The 27,022-nt window shown below is 36.9% G+C and overlaps 1 protein-coding gene across 7 annotated transcripts in view; it reads right to left on the bottom strand.

Moving 5' to 3' along the window:
• THEMIS (thymocyte selection associated) overlaps positions 1 to 21,441 on the bottom strand; it is a 235,876-nt gene extending 214,435 nt beyond the window's left edge. For 2 of the 7 annotated variants that reach the window (XR_007725113.1, XM_050788312.1), the window contains exon 1: positions 490 to 1,165. Coding sequence is in view for 5 of the 7 variants with exons in the window: in XM_050788312.1 (XP_050644269.1) it covers positions 490 to 580 (91 nt within the window). In the remaining 2 variants the exon portion in view is untranslated. Of the gene's footprint in view, positions 1 to 489; positions 1,172 to 21,386 lie in introns of those variants that run through there. The other 5 variants (XM_050788311.1, XM_050788314.1, XM_050788315.1 and 2 more) reach the window with 5 other exon arrangements.
• Positions 21,442 to 27,022: the final 5,581 nt, after the last annotated feature.

Here is a 27,022-nt window from a genome sequence, read left to right as displayed (position 1 = left end):
GGAATTTGGAATTAGGCCACTACAGAGTGAGAAAAACATTGGTATAAGCAACATTTAGAAGCTAAAAGTTTGGGAAATACTTCTTCTGAAACACTGTGCCTTTGATAGTTGCTTTTGTTTTAGCAAGCTCAATTTTATTTTTTATATTGTAGAAACATAAATATTGATAACTAAATTTATTATTCTTGATTGCAACCAATTTCAAGGCAAACGCAGAAATAGTTCACCATTCAAGGCCTACAGAAAGCTCAAGAAGCTTCACTCAGTTTCTTATTTCTGTCTATCCCACAGTCCTGTCTAGTTTCTCCCCTCTCCAACACCATTGGCTTTTGACCATTCATTGGTCAGTTCATTACTTTCTCTCTTTTGTGATCGCCTTTCCATTACCAGAACTCACATATTTGCTGTTAAAACTCCCCCCCTCCAATTTTCAAGAGTGTATACTTTACAAGAATGTTCTAGCCAGTAAAGGTATTGAAGAGTGCTTACCTTCAAAATAGATGCCTGCCTGGATTTCTAGAACCCTGGGTAGGGTCCTGGGGTCAAGAGAGTGGACGAATTCTTCCAGTGATAATGCCATTGCTATGCCTTGGGTAGTTTGTAGACCTGGTGCTCACAGAAACTTGTGGCTTCTGGGTGACACTTGTCTGCAATTACAGCCCCTGCTCACCATTTCTTCCTCAGGCAGGCAGGAATGTCACACTACAGCCAGCGTGGGGTGGAGTAGCTCTATATAGGGAGGACAGTGAGGAGGGAGGGAGGAGGCAGGAGACAAAAAATGTTACAGCTCTTTTTGTTCACATTGTGGCTTCATTTCCTTCTGACATTGAAGTTGAACAGGATGGGGGTGGGGTGAACAGACACTGACCAAAAAATGAGACGTGCTAAGTAACTCATTCTGTCCGTTGTTAATCCAGGTGCGCATCTACTACGGCAGCAAAACTGAGGTCAGAGTTGCTTGTGACTTGCCCACCAACAAAGAACAGGAACATAGGACTAAAGTCTAATCTTAAAAATGGCACCATGTGAATTCATTATCTCTCTAGTTCATTTCTAAAGCTTGGCTTTGTGCCTTATTTGCATACTGTCAGTGCCTTTACATTAAAATTGGTAATAAAAGTGCTTTGTGTCAGCTCTTTTTAGAATTCTGATAGTATACTCTGGAGAGAGTATCGAAACCACTTTTTATTCTTCCACATTAAAAATTTTGCTGAATCTTAAAGGAGGGTAGGGTAGGGATAGAATATGCAAAGTGATACAGTAAGTTAACAAAGTATGTTAAAATGAGTTTTCTAATCTCTTCACTATAGTAGAAAGTATTAAAATTACTTGTCAGGAAACCTGGGTTTTCTGGGTTTAGTTCTGCTTTTGATTTATAGGCTAACTTCAGCCTTGTCTTCTCTGATTTTCATTTGTTTTATTTACTAAATGGAAATGAAGTAGAAGAGTCCAATCAATTTTGTCATTTCTTCCAAGTTCACAATTCCACAATTCTGATCTTGTTGAAATTTAGGAGGAGAAATTACCAGCATCAAAGGAAGCAGGAGAAACCTCATGAACATCGATCTCTTCAAAATCCTGTTCCTCTCTATTTTTTGCATGTAACTGAAACAATATTTAGAATATGTACAATTAAAGGTGGTAGTTCCTAAGTCTCTTTAAGGTAAAGTCAAAGAATATTGGTTGAGGCTGGGTACAGTGGTTCATACCTGTAGTCTCAGCACTTTAGGAGGCTGAGGTAGGAGAATTGCTTGAGCCCAAGAGTTCAAAACCAGCCTGGGCAACATAGTGAGACTTTGTCTCTACAAAAAAATTTAAAAAATTAGCCAGGCATGGTGGCACATGCCTGTAGTCCTAGCTGTGAGGAGGATGAGGAAGGAGGATCACTTGAACCCAGGAGTTTGAGGCTACAGTGAGCTGTAAATATGCCACTATATTCCAGGCTAAATGACAGAACAAGACCCTATCTCAAAAAAAAAAAAAAAAAAAAAAGAATACTGGTTGGTATGTATACACTTGAAAGATGTCAGGAAGCTACACATTCTCTTTAGTAACTAAACTCCAGGCTCTTGTCTATAAACTGTTTTGGCCTTAGGCTGCAGAGAGCATAGCCAGATACAGAGGGTCAGGGGACATCTCAGTTCTACCATGGCCATCATGTAAATGACCTAGAGAGATAAATACTGCCTAGTTTTGATATGGAGCTTATAAAGCTGTTTCAACTCTTCATAATCCTATTTGACATTTTCAATAATCTGTCCAGCTTTATTTCTTTCTTTATAAAAGTAGAATGTACAATTGACCACATCAACAGGCTTACTATCGTTAGATTCAAATTCCTCACTTGCAACCTTTTTGTCCAAAAATTTCCTACCCTTGATCTGTCTGCCTTCCATACCCCTCCCCACAGTTTACAGCCTAGCAGTGTATTTCATGTGGATGAATATATGAAAGAGGCTTCTGTGGACTGCTCCTTAAAAATCATGAATCTGTTAGAATTGATACCACAATAAATTTCATTTGATATCTAATGCAAGCTGGATTTCACTTTTTTTTTTTTTAAATATTCCCAAGTCAAATTTCTATCCTACTAGCCAAACAGCCATTTCGTATCAGCAATCTCTTACAATTACCTAGGCTCCACCTGCTTCTGCTCTCGCAACAGATGACACTCCCTCTGTGATAATCATCTTCTTTGTATTCTCGATCTTAATTAATGACATTACTATTCTCTTAGTTTCCCAAGCCGGAAGGCTTAGAGTCATGTGAGATGCCATTTTTTTTCTCTACCCGTTAAGTCCATCAGGCCCTATAGATGACAATACTCAGTACCACTCACTCTGTCTTTGCTCTATATCCCCACTGCTACTGCTTTAGACCAAATCGTAATCACTTCTGACACTCAGGCAAAAAAATCCTGATTTGAGCAGCCAATGAGATTTACGAGAATTCAAAAAAAAAAAAAAAAAAAAAAACCAGACTGTATATAATAATTTACTATTTGAAAAAGGTAAAATTCCAACGCAGTGGGGAAGAATGTTTTCTTCAACAAACGGTTGTTAAATAATTGGGGGAAAATTTTTTCCTAACTTTCCATGCAGCAAAATTAAAGTTAGATAAATTTTAAAATTAAATTTAAATAAAAATAAACCAGAGGGGAAAAATAGGAAAATGGCTGGAAAAGGGTAAGAAAATAACTATTTTTGAGTACTAATTGAAGTCTTCAAGGAAAAAACTAATAATATATTTGAAAACTAACTTATGAAGTACTCCTGTAAATAAAAAAGGAGTTTGAACAAAATAGAAAAAAAAGCATATACTTCAAATAAACAACGGTTTAGGTGTGTAAAGGTCACTTATTAGTCAATATGCAAAATAAAAATATTCAAAGACTTCTACTTCTGGCTATGAGCTTGTATCTGAGCACGTTTCCTACTAAAGGCACCTGGAAGAGCTGTATACTTTTTAAAAAGCTGTTTTAAGAAACAAGAGAGCTGTCAGGGTGCAGAACATGAGAGGCCAAGATTCTGTAAAGCAGAGCAGAACCATTAGAGGAACTCCATATTTTGCACTTCTTTTCCCTCAAGGCTTTTATGAGTTAGTAATTGGCACCGAGAGAGTCTGAGAAGCAGAGCAAAAACTGGTGGCTCAGGAGGAGAGAACCTGAGTTGAGTTTTTGGCAGTTTCACACAGCAAAAGAGACCAAAATAAATTGGACTTTGGGACTTAGCAAGTCCTCCAGGCAAAGTCAGAGAAATGTGTTGCTTAGCACCACTTTTTCCCCTTATAAAATTTTTGCCCATTGAAAGCACTACAGGGTTGATTGTGTGAGACACAAACAAGAGCATGATTGGTATGAAGTTGAAGAAGCCAAGGAATGCTTTCAGCAGTCTTGCAGAACTGGGAAGCCAGGGCCAGCCAAGGAGGGAGCAGTATAAGTAGGAGAATGCTTATGTTCTCCGTTGGGGCTCCTGAAGGCTGCTTCCTACGAGAAAGGGTTGCCTATAAATAGAACAAGCTTTACAAAAACTGAAGCTTAGACTAAAATTAGCTCAATCCCTCACTGGATTAAAGTGGTCTGCCCCTATTCTCGCGGCCAGATAGAAGCAAATGTAAATCCTCCTGTTGAAGAAAAGCAGCCAGAACTTCTATAATATTTAAAAATACAACATCTATAATTAAGTACGAAATGAATAGAAATGCCAAAAGATAGGACAAAGAAAGACAGAGAGAAGGGAGACCACAGAGACAAACTCATGGGGTGATTCTGATATTGGAATTATTAGTCCTGCAATTTAAGATAATTTTGATAAACATGTTCAAAACTAGAAGACAAGAAAGAGAAAAGAACTGCCATCTATAGAAAGTATCAGATGAAAATTCTAGAGTTAAAAAATACAGTAACTGAAATTAAAAATTCAATAATTGGTTTTAACAGCAAATGGGACATACAGTAAGAGAGGATTGTTGAACTGGAAACAGGAGCATAGGAAAGATCTGCTCTCTCTCTCTCTCTTTCTCTCTCTCTCTCTCTCCAGAGAGATATTTCAGCCATAGTGGAAAGATCTTACATGTAAACTGAGTCCCAACATGAGAGGAGAAATAATAGTGGGAGAAGAAATATTTTAAGATATAATAGCTGAAGATCTTCCAAAGCTGAAAAGGCATCAATCCACAGATTCAAGACCTGCCAACACCACCAAGGAGGATAAATGCAAAAGAAGGCACACTAAGGAACATCATACTAAAAACGTTAAAAAGCCAAAGTCAAAGAGAATATCTTAAATGCACTCTGAAGAAAAGAAATCATCACTTTCAAAGGATCACCAATAAGATGATAGCTGACTTACTAACAAAAACCAATAAGGGTAGAAAACAGTGGAATAGCATCATTAAAATGCTGAAAGAAAACAACTACCAACTCGATATTCTAAATCCAGAGGAGCATGAAAGCAACAGCAAAATAAAGACATTTTCAGACAAACAAAAACTAAGAAAATTCATCACCAGTAAGCTCTCACTAAAAGCGATGCTATAAAGGGTGTTCTTCACGCAAAAGTAAAATGATCTCAGATAGAAAGTCAAGACCACAGGAAGGAATGAAGAGGGTGAATATGTCAGTGAATTGAATATATTAAGTTCCCAAAACAATAATTAATGGCTTGTGGAGTTCGGATATATTTGCACTATATATAATTCATGCAATATATTGTAAAACATAGTAGTGCAAAAGCAAAACTGATAATGAAGTTAAAATGTTCTAAAGCACTAGACTTCTAGAGAAATTGCAAAAGTACTGTTTAATACCAGAGTTAAATGAATAAAAACACATGTAATTTCTAGGAAAGCCACTAAAATGTAGTAAATGGATGATAAAATTAATCCAAAAAAGACGAGAAAGAAAAGAAAAAGAACCTCAAAATTGCTAGCAGATAGTATGATGGTATACATAAACTCAATTATACTCTTAAAATAATTGAAATGAACTAAATATACAAATAAAAAGTAAATAGTTTAATAGTTCAAGTAATAAACTAATGTTGGCAGATAACATTTAAACACATAAATTTACTTAAAATATACAATTTAATTACAAGTTTATAGAAAGTCTAAAGATGAAAAATGGGAAAATATATACCATAAAACATTAAGTAAAAGAAAGCTCGTGAAACTACATCAATGTTAGATAAATTAGATTTAAAGAAAAGGATTATAAAAGATAATAAGGTTATTTGTTTAATAATGAAAAGCTGGCCAATTCTTGAAGAAAATTCACAGCTTTAAATAATATAGCTTCAAAATATCTAAAGCAAAATTAACCAAATGAATGGAATCAGAGTAAAAAACAACCTGACAGAAAAAGCAAATATTTAATTCATAAAATTCATACTGTTAGTAGTGCAATATTTAGTCACTCATATGTACTACAAACTGTTGTGATCGATCTTGAAATCAATTTGATGTAGCAATTTCACATTTAGATATAATCAGATACACACAAAGATTTATTTATACCATGAACTGAAGCATTTATTAGTTTAATGACCAAAAAAAGGAGGAGAAAAGAAAAGAAAATGCATTTCACATTACCCTAATAATTCAAACAGGGAAGTTCCTATTGAAAAAAAAATCTTGTCCTCACACCAGGCTTGCTACTACTTAATGCACCTTCTTAAAATTTCTACTAAAGAATAGAGATGGACTTGACTATCAAATGATGATTAAGTTATGGTTAGCATCATTAGTGCCAATGATTTCTATCCCAAGAGAAGTATTGTTGAAAAGAAAAAGAAAAATGGCTCAAAGCAAACTTTACATAAGATACCAATTCCTTTGCTAAATTATCTATAGCTGCTTTCCTAAAAAGTAAGCAGAACTGGCTGAATGTCAAAAAAAAAAAAAAAAAAAAAAAAAAAAAATCACAAGCAGAGAAATAAACTTCAACAGTAGAGGCTTAAAACTATATTATAATATCTGAGTGTAATGTAATATTTCTCTGAGTAAAGAATAAACCCTTATCTCCAAGTAGATATATCAGAAAAAAAAAAGAAAAAGAAAGAAGAAGAAACGTTAGAGGTTATTCTACCTGGTATCTAAATCACTCATTCTCTGAAACTTTCTTTTCATTGTTTATTTCTAAAGAAGAAAAAAATAGGCTTATAGGAATCATTCCTGTGATTTTGGATTAACCAAAATGTGCCATTTATTGGTTCATCATTGAAAGGTTTACAGCATTTCTACCTACAGAATAAACTTGTTCTGGGGAAACATACAATATCATTAGGGCATTAGGCTCGGCTTTGTTTTTGCATGAGCAACATTTTGGGGAGATCCTGCTGTTGTGTGACACCTGGCAGCTCAAGATTTGTATCTCATAAATTCAAGTGCAATGGAAGAGACTACTTTCTCCTAGTCATACTGGGAAAAGTCCCAGGATAAGCTCTGATTGATCCAACTTGGCTCACAGGTATATGTCTCAGCCAATCATCATGACTAGAAAATGAAATACACTAATTTGCCATAATTTCAGGTTCATGGGCTCTACTTTGGATTTTATTAGGCAGTTATCTCAGCTAAATCACAAAAAGAGTTGGAAGAGGAAATATCTCAAAGAAAATAAGTGAGCTAATTACCCAAAAAAGAAGGAAAGGGTGTGTGATTAACGAAATCATAGTACACCCACCATCAATGTTCCCAATGCCATAAATGGCTTCCATTTGAAATACCTTGATCACTATTCTTTTCTCTCTCCAACCATCTGTACATTCTTCTTTTTTTTTTGACATGGAGTCTTGCTCTGGTGCCACATCCAGCTAATTTTTTTATATTTTTAGTAAAGACAGGGTTTCATTCTTAATTTATAAGAATGAATATGAATGATTTTCATAACCTTGAAAAAAATAAAATCCTACAATAACACAACAGTTTGTTTTGTCAAAATGCAACAGCCTATGAGCGTGTTCATTCATCACCACCTGGTTTTCAAAGAAGCTCCTGCCTCCCAGCACTTTTAGTTTCCTTTTGAATGAAATTCAATATAGGATTCATGTTTCTTCCCATGTCAGTTTATTTTTCTGATCATCCTTTTGTCTAAATTAATGTTTAATTGTTCTTTCAGTAAACCTACTGAACTCTTCCTCTACACTCGTCATTATACAAGGCCCTGAGAATATAAATAAGCCCTTAGAGACATTACATTTTAGCCGACCATGCCCACAAGTTAAGAATCACAATCCAATGTATACTGTTCAGGAACTTCAAGAATTAGGAAGCAGTCTCCCCAGGAAGAGTGTTCCTCAGATGAATCTTAAAGGGTAAAAAGCAGTCAGGTAGATGAGCCTGCTCACCATGAGAAGACTTTACTCAAATGAGTGGATCTGTGTATTTTTTACACTAGGTTCTGCCTATTGCTTGGTGCCACGGAACAGGAGCACAGGTTGAAATATCTTGCAAAGTGCAATGTGAATGTTGGTGTTACCGTATGAATTCTGCCCTGACATTTTCCCTTGCTGTAGGACTCAACCTTTCCTCAGAACCATGAAATAAAAAATGAATCCCTTATATTCATAAGAGATTTTCTAGTTTTTCTCTTTAAATGGTGGAGGTCCTCTGATGTAACTCTAACATTTTCCTCTGACTTTTATACAGCATTTGTGAAAAACTTAACTGCAATATGCCTGTAGAAAGGGTATGCCCACTTTAACAGCTCTTTTCTCTCTTTTTTTTTTTTTTTTTGCACGTTTGTTATCTCTTATAACCCAGAGAAACTTAAAGATGTCATTTGCGTTTTGATGTGATAACATTTTAGAACCTCACGGAAACAATTCCGTCCTGCATTATTAAAAATAGAGTTTAAAACATTTAAAATAGTTATCTATTATAAATTAAGCACTGATAAGTTGCCAAATGTTTACAAAAAATCAAGTTTTCCTTTTAGATTTCAGATCTAAAAATTAAATAATATATTAAGTATATATTATAAAAATAAAATATTAAAATATGAATTAAATACAAATTATCTAGTTTAGTGAATTCAACTTAGGATATGTATTTCTTTAATCATTTAGTTTATTGGGCAACAGACCATTTGCTTAACCTGACAAATGTATACATGAAACTGTGAGTTATAAATAACTTTTTTTTACCTGGTGCCACTAGACTGAGTCAGGGAAGTTACTAGGTGATATGGTTTGATTCTGTGCCCCCACCTAAATCTCACCTTGAACTTTAATAATACCCACATGTCAAAGGTGGGACCAGGTAGAGACAGTTGAATCATGGGGGCAGTTTCATCATGCTGTTCTCGTGATAGTGAGTGAGTTCTCACAAGATCTGATGGTTTTATAAGGGGCTTCCCCCTTCACTTGGCACTCATTCTCCTTCCTGCTGCCATGTGAAGAAAGACATGTTTGCTTTGCCTTCCACCATGATTGTAAGTTTCCCAAGGCTTCCTCAGTCCTGCAGAACTGTGAGTCAATTAAACCTCTTTCCTTTATAAATTACCCAGTCTTGGGTATCCTTATAGTGGCATGAGAACAGACTAATGCACTAAGTAATCAAAGCTTTGTAATATTAATGGCATATTTAACTGTCCCAGTCAAATGGATTATGGGGAAAAGTTACAGAGATGACAACAAAAACAAACACACAAACATTAAACAACAACTACACACACAAGGGAGAATGGTGATGGATGCAGGTTGGTCAGGATTCTTATTTCCAAGGTGTTTTAAAAACCTGAAGAATCTACTTTGTTCACTTGATAGGTCAGCAATACATGGTTGAGGACATTTTGTTTCTCAAAAGTGCTCCTCTTTTACAAACTAAGATAAAGATACACAATATGCCTAAGATAATTTTCAAAGTTGGAAAAGTCATAGATCCAGTAACAGAAAAATCTGAGCAGGGACTATTACACTTACCCACAAAATTTAATATCTTGAGAAACTCTCAGTAAAAAAAAAAAAAAAAAAAATCTCAAAGGTATTGGAAAGGTAACAACAGAAGAGATTTATAGATTCACTTTATAGAAAAATAATAGCTTTAGCTTTCATTACTTTCTAGTGCATCTAATTTCCTTTTTTAAATATATAAACTAGCTAAGACTAAATTAAGTAAAAGGCTTGTTATAGATAATGATTTTTTTATAAAGAATTATAGTCATAGTTCAGACTACCTTCTCAGTGTCTCTGTTTTCCAATTAAACTCTGAGAGCCTTGCAATAAGCCTCATCATTTTGTAAGCTCATTGTCTTAGAAGATGTATTTATTTCATTCTTAGGAATTACATATTTATCCTCAAGAATTTGTTATTAGGGAAGAAAATTCTTGCTATAAACAGTTACAATCTTATTACATAAGTATTGTTTTCTGATAGCACATATTCAAAAGTAATTGAATATTTTTATCCATTCCCACAATGTTATTTCCAGAATAAAGCTGTCTGAATAGAGCAAGGAATTGGAGAATCTGTTTCTACTATCACCATGCCTTAGGGAAGATAATTAGATGACTGTACATTTGAAATGGAGTTTATAAAATACAGCAACCATAATTTTTTAAGATAATTATTTAATTTGAGAATAGGTTATAGAATCATAGAAAAGTTGCAGAGATAGTACAGAGATTTCCTGTATACCCATACAAACAACTGTCGCCTTTGTTTTAACACTTTAGATTATGATGATGCATTTGTCACAATATAGAAGCCAATATTGAGATATTATTATTAGCTAAACTTCATACTTCACTAAAATTTTATTAGTTTTTTGCTAATGTCATTTTTCCTTTTTAGGATCCCATTCAGTATATCCCATTGCCTTTGGCCATTGTCTCCCTAGGCTCTTGGGAGCTGTGGCAGTTTCTCAAACATTCCTTGTTTCTGATGACCTTGACAATTTGAGGGATACTGGTCAGGCATTTTGTAGAACGTGCCTCAATTTCAGTTTGTCTGATGTTTTTCTCATGGTTCACCTTGGGTTATGGGTTTGGGGGGGAAGACCACAGAGGTAAATTTCAGTTCTCATTCTGTCATACCAAAGTTATAGACTCTCAACATAATTTATTACTGATAATGTTAACTTTATCTGACTAAGTTAGTGTTTACCAAGTTTCTCCACAGTATTTTTACCTTTCCCCTCTTTTCACACTGTTCTCCATGAAAGCAAGTCATTAAGTGTAGCCTACACTTACAGGGTAGGAACTTACACTGTAGCTCCTTGAGGGAGGAATATCTACATAAATAATTTGGAGAATTTTACAGGAGATTTTTCTGTCTTCTCCTTCACTTATGTATTTAATCATGATTTTATTTATATCTGCATGGGTTCATGGATATATATTTTATACTTTAAGTTATAATCTAACACAACTTTTAAAACTTATTTTGTGCTCAAATTGTTTCAGCTTTGATCACTGTATACACACATAAAATATTTCTACATGTCTTCGTCTGTATTTATATAAGAATGTAAACATAAGTTCACACTGATATTGCCTACTCTAATCCAATACTTCATGGTTCAATTTAGCCTTCCTCCTTTGCTTATTTCTATCCTTCCACTCCAGTTGTGGGGTTTGGGAACCTCTGCCTACATTTCAAAGGATGTATGGAAATGCCTGGATGTTCAGGCAGAAGTTAACCGTGGAGGCAGAAGCCTTATGGAGAACCTTTGCTAGGGCAATGTAGAAGGGAAATGTGGGGTCGGAGCCCCCACACAGAGTTCCCACTGGGGCACTGCCTAGTGGAATTATAAGAAGGGGGCCATGGTCCTTCAGACCCCAGAATGGTAGATCCACCGATAGCTTGCACCACACACCTGGAAAAGCCACAGACACTCAATGGTAGCCGGTGAAAGCAGCCAGAAGATGGGCAGTACCCTGCAAAGCCAAGGGGCAGAGCTACCCAAGGCTATAGGAACCCACCTCTTGCGTCAGCATGACCTGGATGTGAGACATGGTGTCAAAGGAAATAATTTTGGAACTTTAAGGTTTAATGACTGCCTTATTGGATTTCAGACTTGCATGAGGTCTGTAACCCCTTTGTTTTGGCCAATTTCTCCCATTTAAAATAGGTGTATTTACCCAATGTTTCTACTCCCATTGTTTCTAGGAAGTAACTAAATTGCTTTAGATTTTACAGGCTCATAAGTGGAGGGAACTTGTCTTGTTTCAGATGGGGCTGAAATTGCCATTGCAAAATTGTAACTGAGACAGTGAAAGAGATTTAACCAACTCTATCTTGCTTCTAACCTCCAAGCTGTCATTGTTCATTCCTGGGAATAGGCTGAGTTAACTTTGGGAGGAATTTTTGGAAGTCAATCTGCATCTTACTCAAGTTCTGAGTCACATACATAGGCTGAGATAATTGAAGAGCTGTGTAAGTTACCTTGTTATTTCCAAGCTTCCATATTATCTTAGACCCAGGGATGCCTTGTATCCAGAATTGGTCTGAGAAGTGCCACCAGAAACCCAAACCTGTCTTTGAGAATTCTCAAACCTCTTAATCTGGAATATGACCTACTTCTATGGCCTAACTTAAATTATTAATACACATAATACACAACTGAAAAAAGTTTTAAGGTGTTAAGCAAATATAAGAGGAAAATCTATAATCTTCCTGTAAATATGACAGATTTTATATACCTGTTTGTATTTTATAATAGTGCCTGTAGGCCAAATGCTGTTTGTTTTGCCTTACAAAGTCCAACTGCTTTAATGTTGAAGTTAAAACCTCCAGATCTTAGCCTGAATTCCAATGCTTCTACCATGAATCTTCTTGTCTAAGCAAAGTGGATGACTTGCTCTTCCAGATCTGTATCCCTAATGCAGTGAGAAAAGATTGTTATTAATTACTTTTCTCAGGGGTCTGACTAGGATATTTTTCCATGCCTGAATGACATCAGTGGCCAAGTGAATGTAACGCTCTGCTGGCCAGATTAGGTCACAGGACCATTATGACATTGGACATGAAATGCTTAGACACAGAGCGGCGCATCAAGTAATTCCTCATAAAAGGGGAAATAGATACTGGATGGAAAAAAAAAGTCTCTTATACTCATGGTTTAAGTTCTAGTTCCTTTACCTCCATGAAGCCTTTTCTAATCTTTATTTTCAAAATTCTCTCTTCTTTTTCAGAGTTTCCATTTGCTGAATGTTTATTATGTGTCCATTTGCACGCTTTATCCTCAGTTCCTGAATTCTACATTTAGGTGAAGGAGATTTGGGTCTACTTCGGTTGGATGCACTCAATAGCTCCAAATACCTTCACCAGCACTATGCTAACAAATGTGGGGTTTTTTTTGTTTTTGTTGTTGTTTAAAACAACAACAAAAAAACAAATGAATGGCCTTCACATATTTGTTGTATTTAATTGAATAACGTGAAACCAAACCAGGTTAAATTCTACCTACATTCTTACCTTCTCCTCCCCAAGATGACAGAATAGAATCATGACCAGACCAGGGCACAGGCCAGTGCTAGAGTGTTTGTCTCACTGAGAGATTTCTCTGTTGAAGTAAACTGTAAATTCAGGCTTTTAATCACCACAGCATTATTTAATCTGTATTTGAAGTAAATATCGACCTCATAAAGAAGCTGAATATTTTTCTCCTGTGTAACATTTTATAGTTCATGCATTAGAATCCAATCACAAGTACTCTATTTCAGAATACCAGTATTGATTGGTAATGATGATCAAGGACTGTGTGTTTGCTAGAACTTAATTGGAAGAAAATATTGCTCCTAAACTCCTTAGCAAACAGCGCATAAAATGGTGGAGGCCAAGTCTTATACAGGTTGAAAATTTATCTGATATGCTTGGGACAAAAAGTGTTTCAGATTCTTTTCAGATTTGGGAATATTTCCATATACATAATAAAATATCTTGGGGATGGGGTCCAAGTTTAAAAACAAAGTTTATTTGTGTTTTATAGACACCTTACACACATAACCTGAATGTAATTTTATACAATATTTTTAATAATTTTGTGCATGAAACAAAGTCTTGACTGAGTTTTGTCTGCAGCGTGAAGCTAGACGTGTAATTTTCCACTGTTTTGTCATGTTGGTGCTCAAAAAGTTTCAGATTTTGGAGCATTGTGGATGTTTGGATTTCCAGATCAGAAATGCTCAACCTGTATAGCTCTCCTGGAAAGGCATGTCTATGAAGATACTAAGAAAAACATAGATTTTTTTTTCTTGCCACTTTGTAAATTCCTAAGGGATGAATTCATTATGAAACATAGTCATGTGTCACTTAATGAAGAGATATGTTCTGAGAAATGCAGCCTCAGGTAATTTCATTGTTGTGTGAATCACAGAGTGTGCTTACACAAACCTAGGTGTGTACTTTTACTACACACCTAGGCCATCAGGTACAGCCTGTTGCTCCTAGGCTACAAACCTGTATAGTGCGTTACTGTCTGAATGCTGTAGGCAACTGTAACACAGTGGTATTTGTGTGTCTAGACATATCCAAACATAGAAAAAAGCACAGTATAAACATGGTATTATAATCTTAAGGGACTACCATCACATATGTAGTCCATTGTTGACCAAAACATTAATATAAGGAATGAAAGGAACTTTCAAATGTATGTAAATGCCATTTGCCTCCTTTGTTCCCACTATAGTAAAGTTACATACTTTTCTACAGTAGAGCCAGGAGGTAACTATATAATCTTCATTAAGTTCTCTTTTGTTTGAAACAAAGTAATATTACAGATAATGTGCCAAGTAAAATATTTTATGTGTACATGCTATGGTTATCACAAGAGTAATTGAATAGAAACACACTTTGACCTGATTTTATATGTTACTAGTGAATCTGGAAAGCTGCTAATTATTGATATTGAACCTTTTTTAGAATCAAGTTTATATAATTTTAATCTTATACAGACTGAGGTCCCACTGTAACTGTTCTTCATTGATGACCCATTTTTGTCCTATTTTTAGTAAATTTACTTTTAAAAGAACCACAGAAAACACTTTTGAAGCTTTTACTGGGGTGTGGAAGGAGGTTTATCATACTTCCCCTTTGGAAAAAAACAAAATTGAAAACAGACATAAAAGCAAAACGATTACAGTATAGTATCATTTTGTTGTGTTTGTTTGGGTACAACTACGCTAAAGGACATACATGTAATCATGGGCTAAAGACCATATGTGTAATCATGGGCTAAAATTGGAGCTTCCAACCACTATCCCCTAAGTTTGTGGCTTGGTATGGACAGCAGAAAGAGATGAAGTTCCAGATTCTACACTTAGGAACATTCACAGACTTCACAGGCCTTTTTCGGGCCTATTGCTATTGGGCCCTGATTTGGTCATGCTTACTAGGTAAAGGCAGGGCAAATAAAGATGATGGGCTCTATACTCTGCTTGGGGCAGGAGGGAGTTAGGGGTGGGGAGAGAGAGGGTCAGAGAGAAAGAGAGAATAGAGAGAGAGAGAGAGAGAGAGAGAGGAGCTACACATAAACCTTTATAGCAATTGTGCCAGAAAAGAAACTTCTCAGGTAGAAGCACATGAGAAAACAGAATGAGCAGCTAGGTGCAGTGGCTCATGCCTGTAATCCCAGCACTTTGGGAGGCCAAGGTGGGTGGATCACCAGAGGTCAGGAGTTCAAGACCAGTCGCCCAACATGGTGAAACCACATCTCTACTAAAATTACAAAAATTAGCTAGGTGTGGTGGCACATGCCTGTAATCCCAGCTACTCAGGAGGCTGAGGCAGGACAATTGTTTGAACCTAGGAGGCAGAGGTTGCAGTGAGCTGAGATTGTGCCACTGCCCTCCAGCCTGGGTGACAGAGCAACACACCATCTCAAAAGTAATAATAAAAGAAAAAAGAATGAGCAAATTTGGTTTTTCCCCTTAAAACTAGATGTCAGAACTTTCTAATTTTTGGGTAATGCAAGTCTACCCAAAGTTATAAAATTAGCCCTATATTTGTTTAACTAAAAATATGATTTTATGTTATAAAATCTAGAGAGTTAGAAAAAATTCAATTTTTTAATATTATAATTAAATACCTCTATAAAAATTAAACCTAGAGAATGAGTTAGAAATAATTATATAGATATGTATATATATGCATATATACACATATATATTTATAATAAAATACTTATATTGAAAACAATTATGGTTATATTACAATAAAAAATCACTGCCTACCCAGTCCCCACCACTGTCCTCCATCAAACCCCAATGTCTGTTTGTGGTTCCTCCTGTCATGGCAGAGAGGCAACTGGAATTCTGCCTGGGATAAGGTGAAGACGATTAATGGTACCTTCCTATCTCAACCTCTGTTCACTGCAGTGGTTGATACAGAGGTCCTTCCGCCTGGCTTAAGAGGGGTATGATCAAAGCTAGAACTGTATCCTCTCTGTGGGAAACTTAAATATTGAGTACAGTAAGACAAAGAGAGTAAGAAAAATGAAATGGATAGAATTTATTCATTTCAGTGGCTGACAATGATCAGACAAAATAGTGAATTGCTGCTTGCTGTGCTGTTAGATTCTAAATTTCATACTTCCACATGCTGGCAGAGCCAGTGAACTCTCTAATATCCATAAAATAAATTTCCTTTTGCTTAAGCCAGAGTCGGTTTCCGTTGCTTGCAGCCAAGGACCTCAAATAATGTACTACCAGGGAATTATTTCTTATTGTTTTGAGTCATAGGACAAGCTATTAGGCTGGTTCAAAAGTTATTGTAGTTTTTAAAACACATTGACAGTAATGGCAAAACCGCAATTACTTTTGCACCAACCTAATAGAAACTATTATATTAATGGACAGTACACTTAGGCTCAAGTCCACTGAGAAGCATCAGAAACCTCAAGACAAGGACTAGAATCAAAGAGTTTGCTTCTGCAAAAGCATTGATGTTAAAATTTAGTATATAGGGTCTAGAAAAAGAGAATGGAGAAAAACAAACCAAAAAAGTTTTTAAGAGTTGTATTTCCACAGAAAACTAAGCTTGACAAAGTACTGGATTTTCAGTTGCTAAGGTCTTCCCAAGTCTCACAAACTATAAGAGAAAGATTATAAAATGGGTTGGTCTTCAACACTATCTGAGATGTAGTTGGAAGTCAAAGAGAGCAGAATGGAGTCAGTCCCCCAGTTACATTTTGGGTCTGTAGGCAGGCAATAAGTGCTTCTAGTACCAACTTCTATATCAGTTAGGATCCTTTGGTTGCAAGCAACATAAACCAACAATAATTAAAGAAATATGGGGAATTTATTGGAAGAATAAGATATACAGAATTGATAGGATGCTGAAAACAGGACAGGAACCAGGGCAGTAGAATCTGGAATGTGTGAGTACTGAACCTAGTCTTTCACGTTAACTCCAAAATCAGCAGTGAGAAGTGCTTCCCTGTGTCAAAGTTCCTCTTTATGACCTTTGTTTTAGGTACTTTTAATCTATCTGCCCAGCTCCTAGTCATGAGAATTCTCCTTCTCTTGGAGTAATCAGCAGGGATGTCCCTTTCAGCCACATTTATATCATCTGATCACTTTCAAGACCATGGTTAGTTGAATAGAGACCAACACCTGAAACAAGCTGGGCCAATCACATTCTCTTTCCCAGGAATTTAGAATTTGAACTAAAAGATATACTGGAAATCATCAATTGTGTCATTAAAGATAAAACTAGCCACAAATTCCTGCTTCTGAGGAAGCTGCTACTTTTCCTGACTTCCTCATTCTAAGAGTCTAGTGGTTCAGCATTTCCTTGGATTCCATGAGATATTATAATAGGTTTCTAATACATTTCTCCTTTCTACTACTTACATTTGCATGTGTCAGCTTATTTCACTCTTACTTGAGAGACCCCTAATCAATACACTAGTGAAAGTCCTCATTGCAAGGATAAGTATTGATTTTTGAGAATCATGTACAATTAAAGTAAATTTGAAAGCCATTTGTCTTTAGGTATATTCTTGGATAGGTCCTAATCCCAGCATAGAGAGTGGCCCGTTAATAACTAAACACTGAAGGCTCCAAGGCACAGACTTGCAACATTAAAAATAAACAAACCCAGGTATAATGCATGCCTGCAATTAGCATTCTAATCCTAAAGAAAGATAATTTAAGGATTATCAACTTGACCCTGCCGGTAACTAATATTTTTCAGAGAAATTTTCTTCTAGACTAGGTCTTTATAACTGACCATTTAAAGCAAGAAAACCCTGAGAGTATATACATAATTAGTGATAACCGTGGCCCATAAAATCTTATGCAAGAGGTATTATCCCACAAAGAGCTGTACCTTTGATCAGAGAGGCTGAAGTTAATGATCATTATCTGCGTAAGAGCATTGGAGCATCCCAGGTGTTTTCCTCCTCTCCTGTAGAAAATAAGGAATCCAGGAAGAGCCTCTCACCCCCACCCACCAGCCAAAGAGACTGATGTAAATATAAATCTCGTAAATGTAAGTATAAACCTTGAGTCTGCAGAACACTTTATTTGTGAGCCTGTTGTGTCTACAAAGTGGGTGGAGCTTCTAAATTTTGATGTGGTTAAACCCATATTGTACCAGATTCAGTATTTCCTGCTGTGCTAGCTGGAAATAACAGCAACCAATTCCAGTTAGATTAACCTAAAGATTAAAATTATTACAAAGAGCTTCTGCACAGCAAAAGAAACTATCATCAGAGTGAACAGGCAACCTACAGAATGGGAGAAAATTTTGGCAATCTACTCATCAGACAAAGGGCTAATATCCAGAACCTACAAAGAACTCAAACAAATTTACAAGAAAAAAAAAACAACCCCATCAAAAAGTGGGCAAAGGATATGAACAGACATTTCTCAAAAGAAGACATTCATACAGCCAACAGACACATGAAAAAATGCTCATCATCACTGGCCATCAGAGAAATGCAAATCAAAACCACAATGAGATACCATCTCACACCAGTTAGAATGGCAATTATTAAAAAGTCAGGAAACAACAGGTGCTGGAGAGGATGTGGAGAAATAGGAACACTTCTACACTGTTGGTGGGATTGTAAACTAGTTCAACCATTATGGAAAACAGTATGGCGATTCCTCAAGGATCTAGAACTAGAAGTACCATATGACCCAGTCATCCCATTACTGGGTATATACTCAAAGGATTATAAATCATGCTGCTATAAAGACACATGCACACGTATGTTTATTGCGGCACTATTCACAATAGCAAAGACTTGGAATCAACCCAAATGTCCATCAGTGACAGACTGGACTAAGAAAATGTGGCACATATACACCATGGAACACTATGCAGCCATAAAAAAGGATGAGTTTGTGTCCTTTGTAGGGACATGGATGCAGCTGGAAACCATCATTCTTAGCAAACTGTCGCAAGAACAGAAAACCAAACACCGCATGTTCTCACTCATAGGTGGGAACTGAACAATGAGATCACTTGGATTCGGGAAGGGGAACATCACATGCCGGGGCCTATCACGAGGAGGGGGGAGGGCGGAGGGATTGCATTAGGAGTTATACCTGATGTAAATGACGAGTTGATGGGTGCTGACGAGTTGATAAGTGCAGCACACCAACATGGCACAAGTATACATATGTAACAAACCTGCATATTATGCATATGTACCCTAGAACTTAAAGTATAATAATAATTAAAAAAAAGATTATCAGACAATTAAAAAAAAAAGAGAGAGTTCAGAATAGGTTAAAGGCAAGTATGCTGTTGTGGATCAGGTAAAAACTGGAACCACAAATTGAAAGCCTTCTGGAACTTGAAGTATGCTGTCTCCATCTTTCTTTTTTGTTTTCTCTGTGTGTCATGAAAGAGCCTAAGTAGCTCATGCACGTTCACTTAACTAGCTTGTAATAGAGCTGAAACTGAAATCCAAACCTTTGGACTTTAGTGTTGAGCAATTTCTACTTTCCTTTACTCTCCTCCTTGGGGGGCAACTATATAAAATCAGCTATGCAAATCTAACTCCTTCCATGTTTTACTAAATGGTAAATTGCTCCAAATAAATAGGTACTAAATAAGGTTGATGAGTAGCTGCACGAAAGCTCACCAATTCCATTATCCCTCCTGTCTGCTTTACAACATGATATGTTGTAGTAGGTAGAGTCCTAGACGATGAAGCCATATAGTCCCAGCTCTGCACCTCACTAGGCAGAGCTTCAGCAAGTCATTTAAACTCTCCAAGTCAGAATATTGTGCTAAGATAAATAAAGCAGGCACAGAAAAACAAATACTGCATGATCTCATTCATATGTGGAATCTAGAAAAATTGCTTTCAGAATTAGAGGGTAGAAGATGCTTCCCAGAGTTATGGGTGGCTAAAAGGCAGCAGGGATGGGGTTGGTCAAAAGATATATAATTACAGTTAAGTAGGAGGAATATTTTAAAATGTGTCCAGAATAGGCAAATTTATAGAGGTAAGAAGTAGATAAGTGATTGCCTGGGGTGAGTGTGTAGGATGGGGTAGGGAGAAGAGGATAGATGGGGAGGGAGGGATCACTACTAATGGTTATGGTGTTTCTTTTTCCTGTGATGAAAATGTTCTCAAATTGATCATGGTGATGCTTGCACAGCTCTGCGAACATAAGAAGAATCATTGATTATACACTTTAGATGGATGAATTGTGTGATACATGAATTATGTATCAATAAAGCTGTTTTTCAAAAGAAAAAAACAATACTAATAAATTCTCCAAGTCTTGGCTTTCTCATCTTTCAAAAAAAAGATAGTAATTGTTTGTCCCCCAGGGGAGATACAATTTACGAATGAAAATTTATAAATGCTTATGAATGCTGTGAGAGTTAAATGAGATAGCATACATCCAAAGTGCACCAGTCCATGGTAAACCTTTGCAGGGTAGTAGCTATCAGTATCACTATTCTCATGTCAGTCCTCTAAACAACTCTGCCATCCCATCTCCAGTTCAAAACACATACACTACAGCTTTGAGGATTCTCAAAGCAGGGATCTTTATATTGATAAAAACAATCTTTTAGTGTTTTTGTGGAGGACGAGGTGAGGTAAACAGACAAATTGACATTCATTTTGCCTTAATCCAAGTGTCAAAGTCTGGCTTCCCAAAGAGAATGGCCAGTATTCTGGGGGCAGCTGTCAAATCTTCCCAATTTACACAGATGCAACAGCACCTGCTGAATTAACCTATGGCATTTACCAAAGCCAACCCCTGCCAAAAACAAATCTCTCTCCTCCTGGTATACTGAATAAGAGACAGGGATGCATTAAACATTTACGAAGACACTTCAAGAGAGTCTCAGGTAACAGGAAGTGTTCTGAGATTGATTTGCCACGCTTTGAGTGCACAGAAGACAGAGGGAGACACACAGGGAATGTTCCTGAGACATTTTCTTTTCAATCATCCTCCTCTGTGACTTCTACCCTATAATTTATTTTTAAAGAGGCATCATAGTTTTCTGGGCGCCATAACAAAATCTAAAATAAATGTTTTCACCTAGATAAGCACTATTAAAAGGAAAGGATACTGAATTCATTTGAATACATTTGCGGAAGATTGATTTTCCCAAGGGAATGTACCTATCCTATTTCTTTAATTATTCTTGAAGTTTTGCCTATCAACTGACAATTTCTTACAGAAAGGAAGCAAAACAGCCTGGCTTTCCTGACAGCAAAGAATTATAATAATACTAGAATAAAAACGGGTTTGTCACTTTCCTTATCTCTTCTAATGTCTGAGTTACTGGGAGTCAGAAATGTAATAACCCCATCCCAGTAACACAGTTATTCAGAATATGTTCAATTGAAAAGTAAATTCAAAGTCAAATTTCTCTAGTTTTTGAAGATCAGTATACTCATTCCTAACTACAAGCACCCAGTATGATTAGTTATACAACATTAGAGAATATGTGGTCATACTCACTTTACTTTTTCAACTGATCATCACTTGATTAGAGAGAAGCCCGTTTTGTTTCATATGACTTAGTCTCAGCAACAAAACTGTTTACTTAAGCATAGGAAGGCCAACCTTTGTACTCAAAGAGAACTGAGAAGTTTAAACAGCCCATGATCTTCATTGTTTTGGCTTCTGCTGTAAAGCGTCACTGTGAAAAATTGGTCCTGATCCCAGCAATCGATGCTTTCCCACTGCACAGGGATGGCCTGGCGTTATCGTGCCATTGTGGCTGCTAAGGGCAGGGTTCCTTATCAATGCATAATGGCCAGAACAAGCCCTCCCCAACCCTGCACTAAGGGCAGGCCCCCAGTCCCAAATCGTTTCCCCATCTTATTCCAGTTTCTCTATGGGAGCTGTGGTTTCTTTCTGTGGTTGAATACGGTTCAGCTCTTCCTGAACCTGGTCCTCCCCCAAAATAATTAACTGTTGGAGAGTGGTGGTCGTTGGACAACATTGTGAATATAAAATACCACTGAATTGTACATTTAAATGGGAAATGTTATGCTATCTATACTTTACTACAGAAATTATCTCTAATGTGTATTCCCAGGTAGCAGAGAGCTTGTCTTCTCAGAGGACCCTGAGCTGCCCTTTTCAGAAGCTCCACCACCTCTGTATCTTTGCATGCTAACAAAGACTTTTTTTTTTTTTTTGAGATGGAGTCTTTCTCTGTCGCCCAGGCTGAAGTGCAGTGGCGCGATCTTGGCTCACTGCATAGGAAGGCCATAGGAAGCGTAGGAACCTCTACCTCCCAGGTTCAGGCAACTCTCCAGCCCAGCCTCCCGAGTAGCTGAGATTATAGGTATGCGTCAACACGCCCAGCTAAGTTTTGTATTTTTAGTAGGGACAGGGTTTTGACATGTTGGCCAGGCTCATCTTGAACTCCTGACCTTAGGTGATCCGCCCGCCTCAGCCTCCCAAAGTGCCAGGATTACAGGCATGAGCCACCATGCCTGGCCAACAAAGACTTCTAGTGCTAATCACAGATGTACCAAATGAAATTGTCCCTTTATGCCCTTTCCCTTCTCCGTCAAGGGATGAAATATAATTTTCCTCTCCTTGAATCTATGTAGACTTATGACACACTTGACATCAATCAAATGTAGCAGATATGATGCTAGACAACTTCTGAGGCTCAATGATTACAAGCAATTAATTCATCTTCTTTCTCACTTGCTTGAACTCCCACATTGGATCTCTGAACTGCAATTGCAGCAGTTCAACTGCCCTGCAGTCACCACGCTGCAAGAAAGCCCAGACTAAAGCACACAAGGAGACCAATAGAGAAACACTAAGACTGCATGAAGAGCCAGAGAGTGGTGCAGCCCTCTGTTCCAGCTTCTGTCGCCGTCTGACTGCAACTTAGGAAACCCACAGCTAGAACTACATAGTCAAATTCTTCCCCAATTCCAGACTGGCTGAAACCATGAGGTAATAAAATAATTATTATCGTTTTTGATGCATAAATTGTTATGCAGATATAGATAACTGGAACTGAAAGTGGAGTGCCATAATATATATCAGAAATATGTGACTTTGGGTTTGGGATCAGGCAAAAGCTGGAAGAACCCTGTGAACTATTAACAAAAGCCTAAAGGGCCTGGAGAAAAACTTAACGGAATTTTAAAAGGTCTCAAGGAGGCTGTCAATCAAAACCCGGAGGAAAGTGAGAACATTATCAGAAGGTTAAGGAAAAGATATCCTTTCATGCAGTGACAGAAACCTAAGCATAACTGTCATCTGAGGTAACATGGAAAATAGAAAATGTATGTAATGAACTGGGTGATCTATCTAAGGAGATTTCCAGGCAATGTTGAGATGCCTGCCTAGTTTCTTCCAGCCACTTATAATAAAATGAAGAGAAAGACATGAACTAAAAAACAAATTATTCAGAGTTTGAATTGAAATTTGAATAATTTGCAAAGATCCCAAAAGTAGTCTTTTCAGCTCGCAAAAGTTTCCAAAATAAGAATGTGTCTCAGGCCAAAGATCAAATCCAAAATGTGACTATGAGATTATCAGAAAGAGTTAAGGCGTACCCTCAAGACACTTTTCAGACAGACAAAAAGGATCTAAAGGGCCTTAAGGGCATGCCTCATGGATCTTTTCAATTAAACAAAAGAGTTTCTAAGAATCATAAAAGCATTGCCCCTCAGCAGCCTCACAGGTAAACCCAAAACAGAAAAGGGTGTATCTGAAAGAGATATGTGGGTATGGCTTTTGTCAAATGAGGTAAATCATAAATTAATGCACAAAAAACCTACACAATTTTAAGAATTGTATTAGAGAAAATTCAAAATTAAAAGAGGTCATTGGACTCTGAAACTTCTAAAGGCAGAAAGCAGGAAGAGAAAACTAATCAACAGCAAACACAAGAGACTTTAATTAGAAGAGGAAAGATGACTCCAAAGATAGAAAACAGGAGCCTAGGGAGAGGACCAAGCCACATAGAGAACAACTCACAGGAGGTAGAAATAAAATCTAATCAAAGAGCTGTAATTGTGTGTCTGGCTAGATTCCAGAATTGCCACAGATCTGTGACAGTTGTGTGCCTCCCTTTTGCCCCCTTTTTGAGTGGGAGTGTCCATTGCAGCTCTTGAACACCTGTTCCACCACTGTACATTGGGTCTACGTGCGGAAGAGAAGACCTCTCTTTGGCTCATTTGTTTTCAGGCAGAGAGCAGTATTTAAGGGACCAAATCCAAACACCTGACAACCTTTAATTGCCAGTGGACCTGATTTAAATGAAGAGATCCTGACCTTTGAACCAAAGCCTGATGCTGTAATGGGATGAGAATTTTGGCAGGTCTTGGGAGGGAGGATGAGTGTATTTTGCATGTAGGAGAGATGTAAATAGAGGTCAGAGGTCACTCTGTGGCAGACTATATTTCCAAAGATGACTGCAAGGATATATTTCATTCCATTTGCTCTTATACAATCCTACCACTCTTTCATCAAGAGGGGAGGTCTGATGTCTCTTCTTGTGAATCTAGGTGGGCTTGTGACTCACAAACTCACTTAAAACCAATAGAATGATGTAGAAATGACATTGAGTGACTTCTGAGTGTAGGTGATACACTCAGAACCTTGTAGTGATACAACGTTTTTAGCTTCAATCCTGTTCATTGAAGCCATAAACTCTTCTACGAAGCAGGTTGACTATACTTGGGTTGCCATACGGGGAGGAAGTCCAAACTAGCCCACACAGAGAGATCACATGGAGAATTCCTAAGGCCTTATGGAAAGAGAGAGAGAGAGAGCTAGTTGGTCTCAACTGCTTTAGCTCCAGCCACCATTTGACCGCATACAACTACATGAAAGACCCTGAGCCAGCACATACCCTTCAAGGCCTTCATGAATTTCTGTCCCACAGAAACAATGTGAGATAATAAAGTAGTAGTTGAAAGACACACTTTTTGGTAGCAACAGATACCCGACTACCCAGCCTTCCTTATCTCAATAACATTACCCACCAAGTTTTTTTCTTACTCCACATGCAAAGCATTAGAAAATACAGCCCATTCAACTTCTAAAACATAAACTGAAGCCCAATAGTTCTCATTTTCTCTCTTACTTCCTTAGTCCACATCACTATGATCTTTTCTCTGGCAAACTCCTATCTATTCTCCCAGCTTCCATGCTTGCCTCCATAAAATCTATTCTTCATACAGTCCACAGAGTAATCATTTAGAATGTAAATTATGTCACTTATCTTCCTGCCTAAAACTTTCTAATTTTTTGCCTTGCAGTTGAAATAAAATCTTAATTATTTTTCATGGTCTAAAGTTGTTACATGATCTGGCTCTGAGTCACACTGTAACCCCAACTCATCTGGTTCTCTTCCTTGTTCACGCTTATCTAGCTTTATTCAACTAGTTTCTGTTTTTTGAATCAGCCAAATGCTTCCCTAGCTTGGGGGTTTTCATTAATTTTCCCTTTGGAATGGAAATGTCTTCATGTAGATTTTCCTGTTGTTGACTTCTCCTTATCATTCAGTACTAAATTCAAAGGGTATCTTCTTAAAAAGACCTTCTCTGACCACTCTTTAACGCCATCTGCTCATATCTTACATCCACCTCAGTCACTGTTTCATTACTGCATTTTGTTTTCTTCATAGTATGCATGACAATTTGAAATTATTAATTTGTTCACTTCATTTTTGGTCTCCTCCTAAATTGGATTATATGTGTCATGAAAGAATATTTTCTCTTCTACATGCCACTTAGAATATTGCCTAACATATGGTTGAGACACATTATTTGTTAAGTGAAGGAAGGAGTGAATGTTATTCCCATGACCTCCATTCTTTTAGAGTAACTGTAGCAGATACTGCTAATTGGCTGACCCTAAACCAATTAAGAAAATCTTACTTCCTGCCTATTTCTCAATGATTGCTCTGCAGGTAGCCACATGACCCAACTCTAGACAATGTGAGGTAAGTGGATAATATCACATGCAATTCTTAGAAAACCTTTTTAAAGATAAAATTTCTGTGACAAAAACTTTCTAGTTTTTCACTCCTTGTTCTTGACAAGAATAAGTAACGTAAGACCAGGAAATGGAACAACCATCCTGCAGCCATAAATACACACTCATACGCTAAGGATGGCAAAAAGGAATAATGATACAAAACAACCCTCACGGAAGGGAGCAAATGTGTTGACTTAAATAACTTTGGAAATGAGTGGATTCTGTAAGACCAAAAGCAAAAGGAACTGCATATAAGCACTGTACTCTTGAAGGTAAAGTTGTTTCTCATAGAGGTATTGCTTAACAAATCTGTTATTGTTACACATGTATACTGGTATTGAACAATTAAGTAAATAGATGGCAGATGGTAGGAACCTGGTTTCTCAATGTTAGAGTAGGAAGCTAGAGATAAGCAAGGGGAGAAAACTATAATGCTTCATGTGGTAATATCCTTATGGACTCATGTTTAGCTTAATATATGCAGATATACATAAAAATATTTATAAATGTGTTTGGGCATATGGGATGCTATATATGCATATATATTTTTTTGCCCTGACATCTGAAAAGGCCTACAAGCAAGAACACCCCAATAACAATGAGCACATATAGGACTCAGATCTTGATTACACCATTCTCCAAAAGAACAAGGGTTCCTTGGAGAAATGGTTGCTTTTAGAACTAGGATAAAAAATGTACAAGAAACCTGGAGTATTCTGTAATGCCAGAAAGGAAATATTTGAAAAAACAAATAAAACAAAGCACACACAAACATTGATTGGGTATGTGAACAGGACATAGGACCCAACTGAAAGAGTGTCAGTGGCCAAATCTGGAAAAATTTGGGCAAAAACTTAATAACGTAGTATTAGATTATAACCCTACATACAAAATATTCATGAGTCCATACTAATATAAAGAAATGACTGAATAAATAAATGAGGGAAAATAGACAAATATCCTAGGCAGGAGGATTTCAAATATTTTACATAGATATTGACTCCTTCAAGGAGATGGACCATAATTCCTCAGACTTTACATGTGACATGTGCATAATGACTTCCTTCCAAAGAGTACAGTATGGAAAGGTGGGAAAAGTTTAGCTTTCCAGTTGAGAAGCTTAGCAAACACTA

Source organism: Macaca thibetana, chromosome 4, assembly GCF_024542745.1.
Source record: "Macaca thibetana thibetana isolate TM-01 chromosome 4, ASM2454274v1, whole genome shotgun sequence".
Taxonomy (NCBI): domain Eukaryota; kingdom Metazoa; phylum Chordata; class Mammalia; order Primates; family Cercopithecidae; genus Macaca; species Macaca thibetana.
This window is presented reverse-complemented; position numbering and strand designations above follow the sequence as displayed.